The 16,262-nt window shown below is 40.3% G+C and overlaps 1 protein-coding gene and 1 long non-coding RNA gene across 2 annotated transcripts in view; one reads left to right on the top strand and one right to left on the bottom strand.

The window, feature by feature from the left end:
• ZFHX3 (zinc finger homeobox 3) overlaps nucleotides 1-3,724 on the top strand; it is a 233,639-nt gene extending 229,915 nt beyond the window's left edge. The window contains exon 10 of the mRNA XM_029925069.1: nucleotides 1,941-3,724. Coding sequence (XP_029780929.1) covers nucleotides 1,941-3,598 — 1,658 coding nt within the window. The 3' untranslated portion in view covers nucleotides 3,599-3,724. The remainder of the gene's footprint in view (nucleotides 1-1,940) is intronic.
• Nucleotides 2,801-12,605, bottom strand: LOC115280280. Its single transcript, XR_003903730.1, has 3 exons — nucleotides 12,417-12,605; nucleotides 3,412-3,599; nucleotides 2,801-3,093 (listed from the first exon to the last, which is right to left on the bottom strand). It is a non-coding gene; the product is annotated as an uncharacterized LOC115280280 (long non-coding RNA).
• Nucleotides 12,606-16,262: the final 3,657 nt, after the last annotated feature.

Genomic DNA, 16,262 nt, shown 5'->3' with positions numbered 1-16,262 from the left:
GGCCTTGCTTGGTTCTTATCTTATAGATGAACAAAGAAATGAGGCCACAGAAAATTCTGAGAATATATTTAGCTACTCTGTCAAACATGGCTAGTGCAGACCTTGGTAAATATAGCAAGTGTTCCCTAAATGATCGTAAAATTTCTTTCTCGTCTATTCAAGATATATTATTCAGTTCAAGGCCTTGTAACCTGGATCTTTCTCCTGAAAGCCTGATGCCATACAGATGGGAGAAATCTCTAGATGTTTTTGCGTTGCCTTGCTGGTCTTTTGGCTCTGGCTCCAACCTAAAACTTGGAGCAGGCCTGTTGCCTACAAGTAGGACAGAAACAACCATATCCTAAGTTGTCAACCTAATAATCCATTTTCTCTCCATTTTGTTTGTGTTGGTTTAACCAGTGAACCTTTATTGGGTGTTTCTGAGTCACATACATTTTTCTGGTTCCAGGCCCTTCTGTGCAGTGAAGAAACTGGAAGACTTAATTTCAGTGGTCCCTTTGTGCTGTTTTCAAAGAGTAGATTAGTGCTGCTCTACAAAGCTGAGGGAAGCATCCTTCTTGGCTTTCCAAATATTACTGGTTATTTTTCTGGGATTAACAGCTTGAGGGAAACTTGTCTTCATTTGAGGGTTTTTAAATGCTGCCCTACTATGAAGTCAACGTTGTCTTCACCCAGATCTGCACTTCGATGTGGTTTTTTTGCTTTTCTTACAAGGCCAATGTCATGTTATAGAACACCCAATCCTAGCTTTTTGGCAGAAGGTGGTCCAGGTGAAATAGGACCTGTGGGATTTTACTTTTACCTTTTGGTGTGCTCTGAAGTGAAGTGATGAATATGGTCTAGTTTCTGAAGTGTGCTGAATGTAGTGATCCAAGGTCTACTGCCTGTGAATTCTTCTCATCATCTCCTCATTCAGCACTCCTGGTCTCCCTTCCTTACACTGTTGTACGCTTCTAACACCACCTTGGTGGGCCAGCAGCAATGTTGTCTTCCATCGCCCTGGAACAAAAGATCAAACCAGGAGAGAACTGTGGGTGAGGGAGGACACTGGGCTCTGGGCTGAGTGACGGCTTCACAGGGACTGTGGATGGGGCTGTAACCCATGTGGGCCTGATGACATGGTCCAAGAACTTTGCTACTCACAGGCAGGGGTAGGTTGCCGGGCTTAGGAAGCAGAGGTACCAACATTTTGGGCCTTTCCATTTCTGATACTGCTTTCTCAAACAACTGCAGCCTTTGTATATGTCATTCAAATGGGTAGGAAGACAGCATGCTCATTTCTCCAGCAAATTCCAGAATCCTATACGTAGATGGTTACATTTTTCCAAAGACTTGTTAAAGCAGAGTAGCTGAGCCAAGGTAATGGGACAGTTTTCCATGAATGGATGGTTTTTAGTTATTCCCATTGCTCTTCTCTTTGTCCTCTTGACACGCCCATTCTGCTCCCGCACTGGAGGTCTGCAACGTGCATCCATGGGGTTGTTCACTTGGTCTTGGGACTTGAGCCAGGTTTCTTGCTTTTGCTCTCTTCTCCTGTTACCCCTCTCCTCTACAACTTCTGGTGGGGCCACATAGCTGTACTATTTCTGTTGAGCTTTGATTAAGGCCTTTGGTTCAGATGGGTCCCATTTGGAACCAGCTGATTTGTGGAACTCAGCCAAGAAATATGAATTAGTGGCTGTGGCGCTGTGGTAGGAAGGTGATGGAAGTTGTTTAGCTGAAAGGGGCGATAGGGGAGCTGACCCAGGGTTGGGTACTGATTAAAATACAAGGCTATCCAAGGCTAGCCTGGTGAGACACCTCTATTGAAAATGGTGGTTCTGAGAGGATCTTTCAGATTTAAACCTTGAAATCTCAGACTTTGTGCCAATGACACAAAAAAGATGTCTTGAGCTTCAGCCTCACCACCCCAGACTGACATGTGGTTCTATCTGTTTCAGCTTTAACGTCTCCTAAACCGAATTTGATGGGTCTGCCCAGCACAACAGTTCCTTCCCCTGGCCTCCCCACATCTGGATTACCAAATAAACCGTCCTCAGCATCGCTGAGCTCCCCGACCCCAGCACAAGCCACCATGGCGATGGCCCCTCAGCAGCCCCCCCAACCCCAGCAGCAGCCACAGGTGCAGCCGCCGCCGCCCGCAGCCCAGCCACCACCTGCACCACAGCTCCCACCCCAACAGCAGCAACAGCAGCGCAAGGACAAAGACAGTGATAAGGTCAAGGAGAAGGAAAAGGCGCACAAAGGGAAAGGGGAGCCCCTCCCTGTCCCCAAGAAGGAGAAAGGAGAGGCCCCCACAGCAGCCACAGCCACGATCTCAGCCCCGCTGCCCGCCATGGAGTATGCAGTTGACCCTGCACAGCTGCAGGCCCTGCAGGCAGCCTTGACTTCGGACCCCACAGCGTTGCTCACGAGCCAGTTCCTTCCTTACTTTGTACCAGGCTTCTCTCCTTACTATGCCCCCCAGATCCCCGGCGCCCTGCAGAGCGGGTACCTGCAGCCTATGTATGGCATGGAAGGCCTGTTCCCCTACAGCCCTGCACTGTCGCAGGCCCTGATGGGGCTGTCCCCGGGCTCCCTACTGCAGCAGTACCAGCAATACCAGCAGAGTCTGCAGGAGGCGATCCAGCAGCAGCAGCAGAGGCAACTGCAGCAGCAGCAGCAAAAAGTGCAGCAGCAGCCCAAAGCAAGCCAAACCCCAGTCCCCCAGGGGGCTGCTTCCCCAGACAAAGACCCTGCCAAAGAATCCCCCAAACCAGAAGAGCAGAAAAACACACCCCGTGAGGTGTCCCCTCTCCTGCCGAAACCCCCCGAAGAGCCAGAAGCAGAAAGCAAAAGTGCGGACTCCCTCTATGACCCCTTCATTGTTCCAAAGGTGCAGTACAAGTTGGTCTGCCGCAAGTGCCAGGCGGGCTTCGGTGACGAGGAGGCGGCGAAGAGCCACCTGAAGTCCCTCTGCTTCTTCGGCCAGTCTGTGGTGAACCTGCAAGAGATGGTGCTTCACGTCCCCACGGGCGGCGGCGGCGGTGGTGGTGGCGGCAGCGGCGGCGGCGGTGGCGGCTCGTACCACTGCCTGGCGTGCGAGAGCGCGCTCTGTGGGGAGGAAGCTCTGAGTCAACATCTCGAGTCGGCCTTGCACAAACACAGAACAATCACGAGAGCAGCAAGAAACGCCAAAGAGCACCCTAGTTTATTACCTCACTCTGCCTGCTTCCCCGATCCTAGCACCGCATCTACCTCGCAGTCTGCCGCTCACTCAAACGACAGCCCCCCTCCCCAGTCGGCCGCCGCCCCCTCCTCGTCCTCCGCTTCCCCCCACGCCTCCAGGAAGTCTTGGCCGCAAGTGGTCTCCCGGGCTTCGGCCGCGAAGCCCCCTTCTTTTCCTCCTCTCTCCTCATCTTCAACGGTTACCTCAAGTTCATGCAGCACCTCAGGGGTTCAGCCCTCGATGCCAACAGACGACTATTCGGAGGAGTCTGACACGGATCTCAGCCAAAAGTCCGACGGACCGGCGAGCCCGGTGGAGGGTCCCAAAGACCCCAGCTGCCCCAAGGACAGTGGTCTGACCAGTGTAGGAACGGACACCTTCAGATTGTAAGCTTTGAAGATGAACAATAACAAACAAATGAATTTAAATAAAAAAGATTAATAACAAACCAATTTCAAAAATAGACTAACTGCAATTCCAAAGCTTCTAACCAAAAAAAAAAAAAAAAAAAAAAAAGGAAAAAAGAAAAAGCGTGGGTTGTTTTCCCATATACCTATCTATGCCGGTGATTTTACATTCTTGTCTTTTCTTTTTTATTCCAATATTAAAAAAACAAAAAACAAAACAAAAAAACACCCCTTACCCCTGTTACATTGTGTCCTTTTGAAGGTACTATTGGTCTGGGAAACAGAAGTCCGCAGGGCCTCCCTAATGTCTTTGGAGCTTAAACCCCTTGTATATTTGCCCCCTTTTCAATACATGCCCCATGTTGATAGCACAGAGGAGCCCGGCATGCACTGTATGGGAAAGCAGTCCACCTTGTTACAGTTTTAAATTTCTTGCTGTCTTAGCATTCAGATACCAATGGCTTGCTAAAAGAAAAAAAGAAATGTAATGTCTTTTTATTCTCAGGTCAATCGCTCACACTTTGTTCTGTTTTCAGAATCATTGTTTTATAATATATTATTTTCTCAGTTTTTTTTTTGTTCCAGAAAAGAATTTTTGTTTTGTTAACTTAAAAATGGGCAGAAAGTATTCGAGAAAAACAATGTGAACTGCTTTAGCTTTCTGGGGATTTAAAGGATAGCTTTTCTGCTGAAACCAATTTTAAGGGGAAAAGTTAAGCACTCCCACTTTCAGAGGGAAAAAAAAAAAAACCCCACACACAGAGTGTTGAGGACTTGTAGCTTAAAAACAATAAGTTTTAAAAACTGACTTTCTGTATTTATGATAGATATGACCATTTTTGGTGTTGAGTAGATTGTTGCATTGGAAATGAACTGAAGCAGTATGGTAGATTTAAAAGGAAAAAAAAAAAACCTTTTGTGTACATTTAGCTTTTTGTATGGTCCAGCTGACAGCTCCTCATTTGATGTTGTCTTGTTCATTCCTAGCAGATAGATTGCAATCCGTTGATTCGCCTAAGCTTTTCTCCCCTTTGTCCCTTAATTCCACTTTTTCCTTCCTCCTCCCCCATTGTAATCTCTCACTTAAGGTAGCTGCCTTCATTTCTTCGAGGGGAGCTCCAGAATTATTTTATAAAACTAAAGAATTTCAACAGGTTCTAGGGGTCATTAGGATCCTCACAGATTATTTTTGGTTGGGGAGTTGAAACTTTTTAAAGGCATATAATTCTAGTTATCTATGTCTGTAGGCCTTGTGCCATTTATTTTTTATTTATCCTTACTTTAAGTTTTTCCTTTTATCCCTTCTTTTCCTCTTTGTTTGGTAGATGCTTCAAATATTCTTTTCTTAAACTAAAGCATTTGTTTTGGTTTGTGTAATTGGGCTGTATGCTTTTCTTTCTAAAAAAGTTTCTGGTTAGGGGTTTTGTTTTTGTTTTCTTTCCTCTCAGAAAAAGAAATTTCATGCTTTAAATAAAATCCAAAGACACACCCTTTCACTGCTGATGCAGAAAAAAGGGAAAGGGTTCTTGTTACTTGAGAATTTGTTTCTGATTTAAACAAACAAGACTTAGTTTAATAAAAGAGTAAAACAAAAGATTCCCAGGTTGTTATGTGCTTCTTCTGCAAGCAGAGAGGCAACTGTTAATGACAATTCCATATACCAAAAGACACATTTTTTACTTCAAAGTTTTGTCCTTGTGTTAGGCAGTCTGAGCGGCGAGTGATCCAGAGTACAGCCAACAAAGAAGCAGATAGCAATGTACAAAGAGCAAAAAAGGAACCGTATGTGAGGCACTTGTATTTATGTTAATATCTGTATTCCTGTAACACATAACGTAACATACACCCTTTCTCATCTTAACACAACAGTCTGAACTTTGAAAGGAAAACTTTGTGCTGCTAAAACGTAGATTTTGGAGACAAATAGATGCTTTGCTGTTTCACTTTCATAGCCAGACATCAACAGAAACAATCTCCCCTTGCCCCAAAAGTGTGAAATCCTTCTCCCCTTCATCTTCTTCCTTATGTTTCAAAAGGGAACTTTGAAGACTGTGAATGCAGGTTCCATTGGTCATCTTTCGGGCTTCTTTCCCCAGTGCTGAAGCCACTCAACGACTTTGCAAAAGACTGGAGCATTCCAAGATCTGAAAATGGATTTCTGTTTTTCTTTTTTCTCTTTTTCTTTTTTAGCCGGGACTATTTTATTTTTATGAATTTGTTTTTGGTTCAATGAAAGAGTAGATCCTGAACTGTTGTACATATTTCTAACTAGGCTGATGCACAGTGCAAATTCCTTTTTTTTTTTTTTTTAATTTTTTAAGTAGAAATACTAAAGAGTACCATCTAACTATTCATACCAGTATCCAGTTGTAGCATAAGGTGTCAAAAACAAGTACACAAAAACATTTGCTGTTTTAACAAACTATTTTCTTTTAACAAAAATTCTTGTATTTCTCCCTGTGTTTGAGATGAACATTTTTAAATTTTAAAGTTGTACAGTTTTGTTTTCCATTATTTTATCTTGTTTGTAACTCTATGAAATATATATATATTTTTTGCCATTTAACTGTTGTATGTTACTCTGTGTCTGTATCATATAGATAAAAAATTGTTTTTGTTTTGGGTTCTCTATGTGATACCAATTAGCAATTTAACACTAGCTTTACCTGTCAAATTCTGCTAGGTTTTTTCTGAAAACTTTGTTTTCAAAAATGATGTTGCTTGGTAATAGTGCAATTTCTATCCCCTTTCCTCCTCCCTCAACTTTAAGTTCATTTCCTTGTAATTTTGCAACCCCCTCCACAATGGTTTTTTTGTTTTTTGTTTTGTTTTTTGAGCTACTATGCCATCCTCCCTCTGTGAGGCAGATGACTGTCAGTGTTGTGTTATGCCATGCCTTGACCTGTGGGTGTATTTGACAACAGCAAGGTGGTGGGGTTGATTGGCTAAATATGCTTCCACCCCCCAGTGTTTCTCAGAGGGGTTATGTGATTGTTTCATCCTGGAGTGGGTTCCACACTCGATGCTTTCCTCTACAACTCTACCACCCACGTATCTGTTCATTCCAAAAAGGATTCTCCACATTAACTCAGAAGTAGCAAAGCAGTCAGTGATGGTGACAATTAGAGGTCAAGTATGAGCTAGTTAGATGTTTGTGGGTTGACATCCACTTTGGCTGTGACAGGTACCATTTACAAAGCATGAATTCACTATAATGCTCAACTGTTTAGATTGGTCTCACTAGGAGAGTTTAACTCCTGTTGCATAGTACATAGCTGAATAGGATATCTCAACTTACCTTTAAATTAGTTCTTCACCTCTACTGACACTTCATACTTTTTTTTTTCCAAATATTCCAAAGTGTGGGTTGGCACTAGACACCATTCAGCCATAGCACCATATGAACCCACCAAATGGAACTTATTTCAACCATTCTTCCTCCATCCTTCCAAAAAGAAACTTAAGAAGGAAACACACACACACACACACACACACACACACCCACCAAGTTTAATAAATCTAGGAACTTTTTTAAAAATTAAAGCTATTTAAGGAAATGAATGTGGCCAAAGTTTTACATGATTGAAAATAAAGTAAAACAGACGGCATGTTAAACCTGAGTTTATCAGGCATGGCAGGAAGTTGCAGGAGAGAGGCAGTGACCCAAGCCAGTGCACTTGATATTCATGGACATATATTTTTTTTAAATAAATTAAATTAAAACATTTTAAATAGAAGCATAAATTGAGTTGGTTGTTTGTTGGCGCTGAGATACTGCCCACTGTGAAACAAAGCTTTGACTAGTTTTTTTTGTTTGTTTACTTTTTGGGGGGGAGGGGGGCAAGTTTGGGTAGGAAAGAAAGCATAAATGAACGTGACCCTGAGGTGAAGAGGTATATGAACAGCCTTTGCAATGTACAAAAAACAAAAAACAAAAAAACAAAAAAAAAAATAGAGCAAGTGAAACCAAAAATGATGTTCTTGGTGTTTTTCTATAATGTAGTCTTGTTAGCTTTTTTGTTACTGTAACAATGCTGATCTCGAACTGTACCAAAATACATGGAGACTAACAAACAGAACCACATGGAACTTTCAAACTGAAAAAAAATTTGTCACAAAAACTTTGTTGTCATAGTTAAGTTGATTGTAGATGGTAATTGAATATACTCCTTTGAAAATATTTCATCAAGTATGTTTCCTGCTCATTGTGATACATTAAAAAATATGAGCAAAAATTCTTGTCTTATGCCATCAGATTATGTGTGCGCATGAGTGATAAAGAGATTGATGACGGGCAGAGAGTGTAAATCTGAACTGTACCTTGAGGTTACATGTACTGATTCCAAGGTACACAGGCTCCTTGGTATTTCTAAGTATCCTTGTATTTCCCATCTCCTGGTGCTCATGAAAGTGCAGCAAGTTCTGGCCATGATCCTGAGTACCTTATTTCACTGAGAAGGGTAAGCCTGGCAGCTTGGATAGTATCTGACCCTTGAGAGCCCTAATAGTAGATATATATATTTTAATGTTTATATGAGAATTTTAGACACTTGGCATAACCATGAGCAAGTTAAGTTTGGCTGACAGCCAAAAGAGAGGTAAGTTCAACCTTTCTGAGATGGAAAGTGGATCCAATGTTTATGAACAGAAGGATATGATAGGTAAGTTGAGTACACTACATTTACCTTTCCTAGCAAAGGATTTTTCTAAACCTTTTTTTGGACCAGAATTTGAGATAAGAACAGTCTGCAAAACAATAGCAGCACTGGTCATTCCTACATACAAGAGAATACTCAGTCCTCTCATAAAAAACTCTCATAACACAAAATGCCTGAAATTCATTAATAAGGAGTATATCCGAGATCAGGCCCAAAGGCTTTCCATTCATCTCTAATTTATAGCCATAGCTGATAAATAATTTACAAAATTCTAGCAGCTGGGCTTGGATAGCATTACAGACTAGCTGTGTCCTTGCAAGGTCTGCAGCAGCTGCCCTTGGCCAACAGGGGTCTTTTCCATCCTAGGAGGTAAGCTATAAAATCCTCTTCTATTGGCTGTGACAGCCATTGTCAACCCAAGTCTTTTTTCTTAGTTCCCGGAACAAGCATTCAAGAAGAGGCAGTGACCCTATTAACTAAAAATTGCAAAGGATTCTACAACTGGCAAAGGCCTTGATAGTGCAAAGAAAGGAAAATGTGGTTTCCTTGCCAATGTTAGAACCTCTGTGCCAAACAAGGCCTGTCACTATCCCTAAAAAAATCCTGATCTTTCCCCAGGCATTGTACCTTTCTTTTGGGTGTTCCTGTAGAAGCATACTGCTTCTATGTAGGTATGTCTTCCTGGTACATAGTTATGTCACCGATCTTTCTTCTGGCCCCACGAAAAGGTACAGTATGATAAAACTCATTCAGACCCAAAGCCATGTCTGCCTTTCTAAGCTATTATTATTTTAGGAAATGGCAGGATCACACGGAAACATTTTAATGGAACTGTTCTACAGAGAGATTTTGCTGCCTCAGCTCTTTAGAGGAAGGTGACTACAATTCAAATTCTTCTACAGATAAATTTTTAACAAGAAAATAAGACAAAACCTTAGTGATGGTTGAGCCCTTTGTATCAGAAAACCTCTAAGTGCCTGGGTTACACTGAAAGAGGGTTGGACAAGGGACTCTGTTACTAGGAAAGCTTTTCTAAAGGGAAAAAGAAGGCTTCCAGTCTGGCTTCAATGCCATGCTCATGTGGATATTAATCTCCTTGGAATTAACAGTTTTTCCCTCCTGGAAAATGTGAAACGGCAACATCTTCAAACGGCTGATATGTGTTAGGTAGCTGTTTCTAATTTTGCTTTCAAGAAATGTCTGTAATGCCTAGCTCCTGTTATAGTCTAATGACCTTCCAAATCTCACTTTTAACAAGTTGAGACTTTAAGTTACAACAGCACGAGCAGTTTAAGAGTCAAGTTGAAGGATGAGAAGTTTGCACCTGCTGCTCTGCAGCCTTAATTACAGCAGGACACATGTGCTCACTCCGTCTCTGTACATTACTGCTGGGGGTGGACCAGCCAAGGCTCTGGCAAAACTTGTAAAGAAATTAGTACTTTCAGAGCCATTAAAGTAGAGGCAGCTTTCCATTACTTTTTACTTCACAGCAAAGGTGGGTATTTTCTTTCCTTCTTTCCTTTCTTCCTTCTTCCCTCCCTTCCTCTTTCTTCCTTTCTAAAATTAAAGCCACATGTTTTTAAGATGTCTTAGCCAATTAGATTCCTCGCAGTATAGCTTCTTAAGTTTTTAAATTACAGGTGCCAAAGTAAATTTGTTCTTGATCCTTTGTGACTGCTTCATTTCTTATCCTATGTGGAAGACAAAGGCTATGTAATCCAATTTATATGAATCCCTTAATATGGGAATGAGAATTTTCAGATGAACAGTTTTACTCTTGGGCCAAGATATTTTGAGCTGAGAACTGAATGCAAAGAAGCAACCAAGAGTAGCAAATGAGGAAAGCACCAATAAATATTCTCTGCCTCTCTAAGACAAAACCTTCTGACACTTGCTCTTCCTTGTCTCCCTATTCCCCGTGTGCTGCTCCTTCTTTAAGCCCCCTCATATGTTGCTGTCTTTTAGACCCCCTCTGTAACACCTGGTATTTGCATGGCACTTGATAAATACTTTTGTAAAATTATTTCTTGCTTGTTCATGAAAATGATCTAGAAGGTAGGCAAAGTGGGTGACATCCCAGATGTTAAGAGGGAGGCAATGAGTGACAGGAGAAGGCACTAATCACTTGTTTAGCCTTTGGGCAAAGTCTTCTTACCCCCACACCATTTCCGGAGAGACACTAAGGAATAGTGGGGTTCATTCTGGCTCAACAACTGTGACAATGATTGTGTTATTTACTCCCACTGTAAAAGAAGGATAATGGTACCTATTTCAGAGGGTTGTTGCAAAGATTAAATAATCTATGCAAAAATGCTTTGAACAATGTTTGGTACATACTGAGTACTAAATACCTGTTGCTACTATTTTTGTCAGTTTTACCTCTCCATGTCCCTGTTGCTGTAGGTCCCTTGGGACTCCAGCTTTCTAACTCTTGCTTTAATTCAGAGGATTTAGGGGATGCTACTGTATAAATCAGTCCCATCAAGCCTTTGCCATATGTTTATATCTGGTGCTTCCCTGTCCATACATATCTCAGAGGATCCAGAGGCCCTTCAGGAAGGGAGGTTCTGCTCAGAACTATATAAGAATGTAGCACAAGCACTTGCATTTCAGTGTCTCAATGCCCAACTTCTAGTGATTAATTCGCTATGAAAGGATGGCTTTAATATGCTTTTGTTTGCAAAGGTAGACATAGTCCTGCTTTATCATGTCTTGATAGGGGAACTGCTTAAATGGGGTAAATAGAGAAAATGGAATAGGTTGTGACATTTTGCCCGCCGCTACTGCCTGTTATGAGGTGGTTTAGACACACAGGTTAGGAGGTATAGCATCTAAAATGAGACAGAGTGAATGAACTGTGTAACAAAACTGAAAGAATACAAAGGAATGTAACAAGAGGAACTTCCCACCCCAAAACCCAGGAAGAGTCTTAAAAATACTATTATTCCAGTAACTTATAAAATAAACATCTGGAGGAGGCATGAAACAAATGAATAAGAACAAGATTAGCACAGAGAAGAGGTTTGAGTAGAGTATTTCCATGATAGCCTCTGCATATAAGAACTTATCAGCGATACAGGCTTTAGATGGCTATAGCTCTGTGAACCATCTCCATTTTAAATTAAAAAACAGTGATTGTACTGCAAGTAAGAGTGCAGATATTGGTATGAGAGGGCTAGTAAAAGCTACGGACGATGACTGGTGGGTGATTTTTCCTCTTCTCTGAGGATAATGACCCATAAATGTAGTTCAGCATATTGTCTCTAGGTAAGATTTCATCATAAGGTATCCACTTTTGCTTTGTTATATGGTTCTAACTTGGAGAGTAAATAGCTGTCAAAGTCTGAGTTGTATTCAGCTGAATTGATTAGTTTTTTCAAAACTGTCAGGCTGTTCCACTGTTGCCTCATCTGAATTGCTTCCAACAAGAAATCTGCTGTCATCATTTTTTAAAACATTTTTTCCCCTGTAGCTCCTTTTAAGATTTTGTTCTTTATCACTCATTTTACCACATCATGTTTTGATTAGGATGTGCCATAGTGTAGTTTTATTTATGTTTCTTATGTTTGGGGTTTGTTGAGCTTCTTGGATCTCAAGTATTAATTCTGATCAAAATGGAAATCCTATGGCCATTATTTCTTCAAATATATTTTTTCCTTCTTCCTGTCCTTCTACTCCCCGCCCCCTGCAGGAACTCCAATTATATATGTGTTAGACCATTTGAAATTAACCTGTAGCTTACAGATGCTCTGGTTTCATTGTTGGTGGGGGCGGCTGGAGAAAGGGCAGGGAGTTACTCTTTTCTCTGTGTGCTTCATTTTCCATAGTTTCCAATTTTATGTCTTCAAGTCCACTAATCCTTTCTTCTTATATGCCATTAATCTCATCCAGTGTTTTTTTATCTCATACATTACAGTTTTCATTTCTAGAAATTGGATTTGAATCTTTTAAAAACTATCTTCCATGTCTCTACCTAACTTATGAACATAAAAAGTACAGTCATAATAATTGCCTTACTGTCATTCTCTTCTAATCTTAACATCTCTGTAAGTTCTGCATCGGTTCAATTGAGTGATTTTTCTCCTTAGTATGACCTATGTGTTCCTGCCTCTTTGCATGTGTCTTTGATTGGATCCTACTTACTGTGATTGGCTTTTCTGGTAGATATTTCTGTATACCTATAATTTTCCAGTTTGTTCTGTGAGGCACTTCAGTTACTTGGAAACAGTTTGATTCCTTTGGGTCTTGCTTTTAAATTTGGCTGGGCATGTAAGAACACTACTTAGCTGAGGGCCAATTATTCCCACTACTGAAAAAAAGTTCTTCTGAGAACTCTACTTAACTGTAACCAATCTATGTGAGCTTCGGGTACTGCTCCCTCTTATCCTTTGGGCTAGTTCTTTCCCAGCTTCAGGTAGTTTCCTAACATGCATGCACTGGTCAGCACTTTTCTGAATACTTGGCAGGGGTAAATATCTCCAGAGGTCTCTCTTTTCTGGTACTCTGTCCTCCATATTCTGGCTGCCTTGGTCTTCCCAGGCACCCCTTTATCTCCTTAAGTCACAGAGGCTGCCAGGTTCCACCTAGGTTCTAAACCCTGTATTGTGACCTAGAAACTCTCACAAGACAGTGAAACGAAAGAATCACAGGGCTCACCTTGTTTGTTTCTCATCTCTCAGTGATCACCGTTCTTCACTGTGCATGTTGGGTCTCAAGAACGATTCTTTCATGCATTTTGTCTTGTCTGTTTTAAGTCTGGTCTCTGTTACTCCCATCTCACCTAAAGCAAAAGTCAAATTTAGTTTTTAGATATATGCAAGTAAAGTCCTGCATACAAAGGTATAGAGCACTACCTACACTTAGGAAATGTCCTAAAAGGTCTGATTTAACATAGGAGTCTTACTTCCCTAGCAAACGTCTCTGAACATGACATGGTGCTGATTCACTCTTAGGATAAGGGTTGTAACGAATTCATCCTGTTGCTTAATCACAATTATCACAAGTGGAAGAAGGGTAGATCAGTGAACGAATTCTTCTAGCCACTTTTGCTATATCATAATGTCAGGTGGAAGGGGGAAACCATTCCTTAGGTTTTTAAAATCAGCCCATGGAAGCAGAGGTATTTCTGATGGTAAAAACACTATTTTAGGTCTTCTTCATTACCTTATGAATAGTGATAGCCCTTATAGTTAAGTTAAAAAAAAAAACAAAACTTCATTTCACTGTCTTGCCTCTTTCAGATCATTTTTCAGGTCACCTAAGTGTGGCTCAAGGAGATCCATTAATTTGGAAGTGTGGCTCACACCCTTAGATGAACTCATTGCACTATACCGAGAACTAATAAAAATAGGCCCTAGCACTGAAGTAGTTATTCTTGCTACACTGAAATCATAGGAGTTTCGGGTATGTTTGTCCTTTGGACAAAAATTTGTTCCTAATTAAATTAGGCATATAATACATCCATTAATATGTAAAATTCCTAAGTTGTTAACTCATTACTTGCTTTCAAAACTCTCAAGATTTTTCCCCACAGTACCTTTCCTGTTGTACTTACTTGCGGAAAATCTACTCCACAAAACCTGCCCACATTCCAAACACACCCTGTACTTTCCCCTCTACACTTAAAAGTTTAACTAATGTCCTTATTTCCGTGACATCTCATCACATCTTCCCAGACCCTTTTCTGACCCCTTATAGTTACTCCCATAATGTCTTTTAGGCAATTTATATGTATGTGTTTTATCATTAGATCACCTACTATCCTACATTTATATTTAATGTTTGAATGACTGAGTAAATTAAAGAATGAATAAAGGAAAGGGTAGTCACATTCATCTTTATGCTTTTATTTTTTTTTTTAACATAGAAAGACAGGTCTTAAATGAGTACAGATCCAATGATATATAATTAGGAGAAAACACTAAAACTTTTTCTGTCCCAAACCTGTGAAGTTAGGAGGAATATTTTTCAGCAGATAGTAACAGATAATAGAAATCAGTGGAAAAGTCAAGTGGTACAGGATTAAAAGGTATACTAGGCAAATGACTGATTTTTAAGAGAAAAAAATAACTGCAATAAAAAACAGTCTAGGAATTTAGAAGTACTAGTTGAAACCCTTTGTAGCATTCCCCAACTTGAAGGATGGTATTAAGTAGTTATCTGAAATAAACTTAAAAAAAAAAGTGAATGAAATTAGGGCACCAAAACCTACAGAGGGAAGATCATGTAAAGTCCCTGGAAGATGAGGGCCATCGGCCATCTGCAAGTCAAGGACAGAGGCCCTTAGAAGAAACCAATCCTGCCAATAACTCAATCTTGGATTTCTAGCCTCCAAAACAGTGAAGAAATAAGTTTACTGTTTAAGTCTGCCAGTCTGTGGTGTTAGTTCTGGCAGCCTGAGCAAACTAATACACAAGGTATACGAAGAACAGAGGTACACATGAAACTACAGCACAGAGATGCAATAAGGAAAAGGTAGACTATGGGAAACTCTCTGGGTCAAACTTCTTTATCAAATAAATTTTGAAGAGTAATTTGCAACTACTCTTAGAAGAAGGTGGATAGAAAAATACCTATGCATTAAAAGATACATAGAAACTGTATTAAAAACAAAGTGGCAGTATGGATTCATTTGGAGGCACATTCACATTATTTTTAAAATATTTGAGAGAATCAGGAATTTGATCATGACGAGGAATTTCATAATATTAAATCACTGGGGTGCCTGAGTGGCTCAGCTGGTTAAGCCTCTGACTCTCAATTTCAGCTCAGGTCATGATCTCATGGATATGAGATCAAGCCCTATGTCAGGCTCTGTGCTGACAGTGTGGAGCCTGCTTGGGATTCTCTTTCTCCCTCCCACTTTGCCCCTCCCCCATTTGTGCTCTCTCTCCCTCTCTCTCTCTCAATATAAATAAATAAACTTAAAAAAAAGAAGCAATCATCATTAATGGAAAGGGTGTATAGTAATTAAAACTCAGGGCTACTCCTAACAGGAGACACTGTTCATAAAAAGCTAAGACCACAAGAGACTACAACCTTAGGGTTGGGGTAATCCAGAAGTGGAATAGATCTCTCGAAGATTTACAGTCTAGGTTCAAATTCCCTAGGAAGCCCATCAACCAAGCTTTAAACTTGGTTTTCTGGATTGATAGGAGCCACAATTACCTGGCACAGCCAAAGAAGAAATCAAAAGAGAAATAAAAATATTCCTTGAGATAACATGAAAATCAAAGTATGATCTACAAAACTTATGAAGTGCAGCAAAAGCAGTTCTAAGAGGGAAGTTGTTAGCAATATATGTCTACTTGAAGAAAAAAGAAAAATATAAAATAATCTAACTCTATGTGGCAACAAATTAGAAAAAGAACAAATGAAACCCAAAGTTAGTGTAAGAAAGAGCCTAACAAAGATCAGAAAGGAAATAAATAGAGACTAAAAGGCAACAGAAGACATCAATGAAACAAAGAACTGTTTTTTTGGAAAAGACAAAACTGACAAACCTTTAGCTAGCCTCAAATAAATGAGAAATGAAAGAGATGTTACAACTGATACCACAGAAATACAAAGGATCATTAGACTACTATGAAGAATTATACGCCAACAAGTTGGACATTTTACAAAAAGTGGATTATAAGAAATTCCTAAAAATAAACAACCTATTGACATCGAATCATGAAAATAGAAAAATTGAACAGATATATTACTAATAAAGAGATTGGATTAGTAATCCAAAGCTTCCCAACAAACCAAAGTCTGGTGCCAGATGGCTTCACTGGTGAATTTTACCAAATATTCAAAGAAGAATTAATACCAATACTTCTTAAATTCTTCCCAAAAAACAGAAGAAATGGTCCCAAACTCATTTTACAAGGCCAGCATTACCCCAGATATCAAAACCAGACAAAGAGACCACAAGAAAAAAAATTTACAGGCCAATATTGCTGATGAACATAGATGCAAAATGCCTAACAAAATATTAACAAACCA

Source organism: Suricata suricatta, chromosome 16 (genome assembly GCF_006229205.1).
Source record: "Suricata suricatta isolate VVHF042 chromosome 16, meerkat_22Aug2017_6uvM2_HiC, whole genome shotgun sequence".
Taxonomy (NCBI): Eukaryota; Metazoa; Chordata; class Mammalia; order Carnivora; family Herpestidae; genus Suricata; species Suricata suricatta.
The sequence above is the reverse complement of the archived record's forward strand: the minus strand, read 5'-3'. Positions and strand labels throughout refer to the sequence as shown.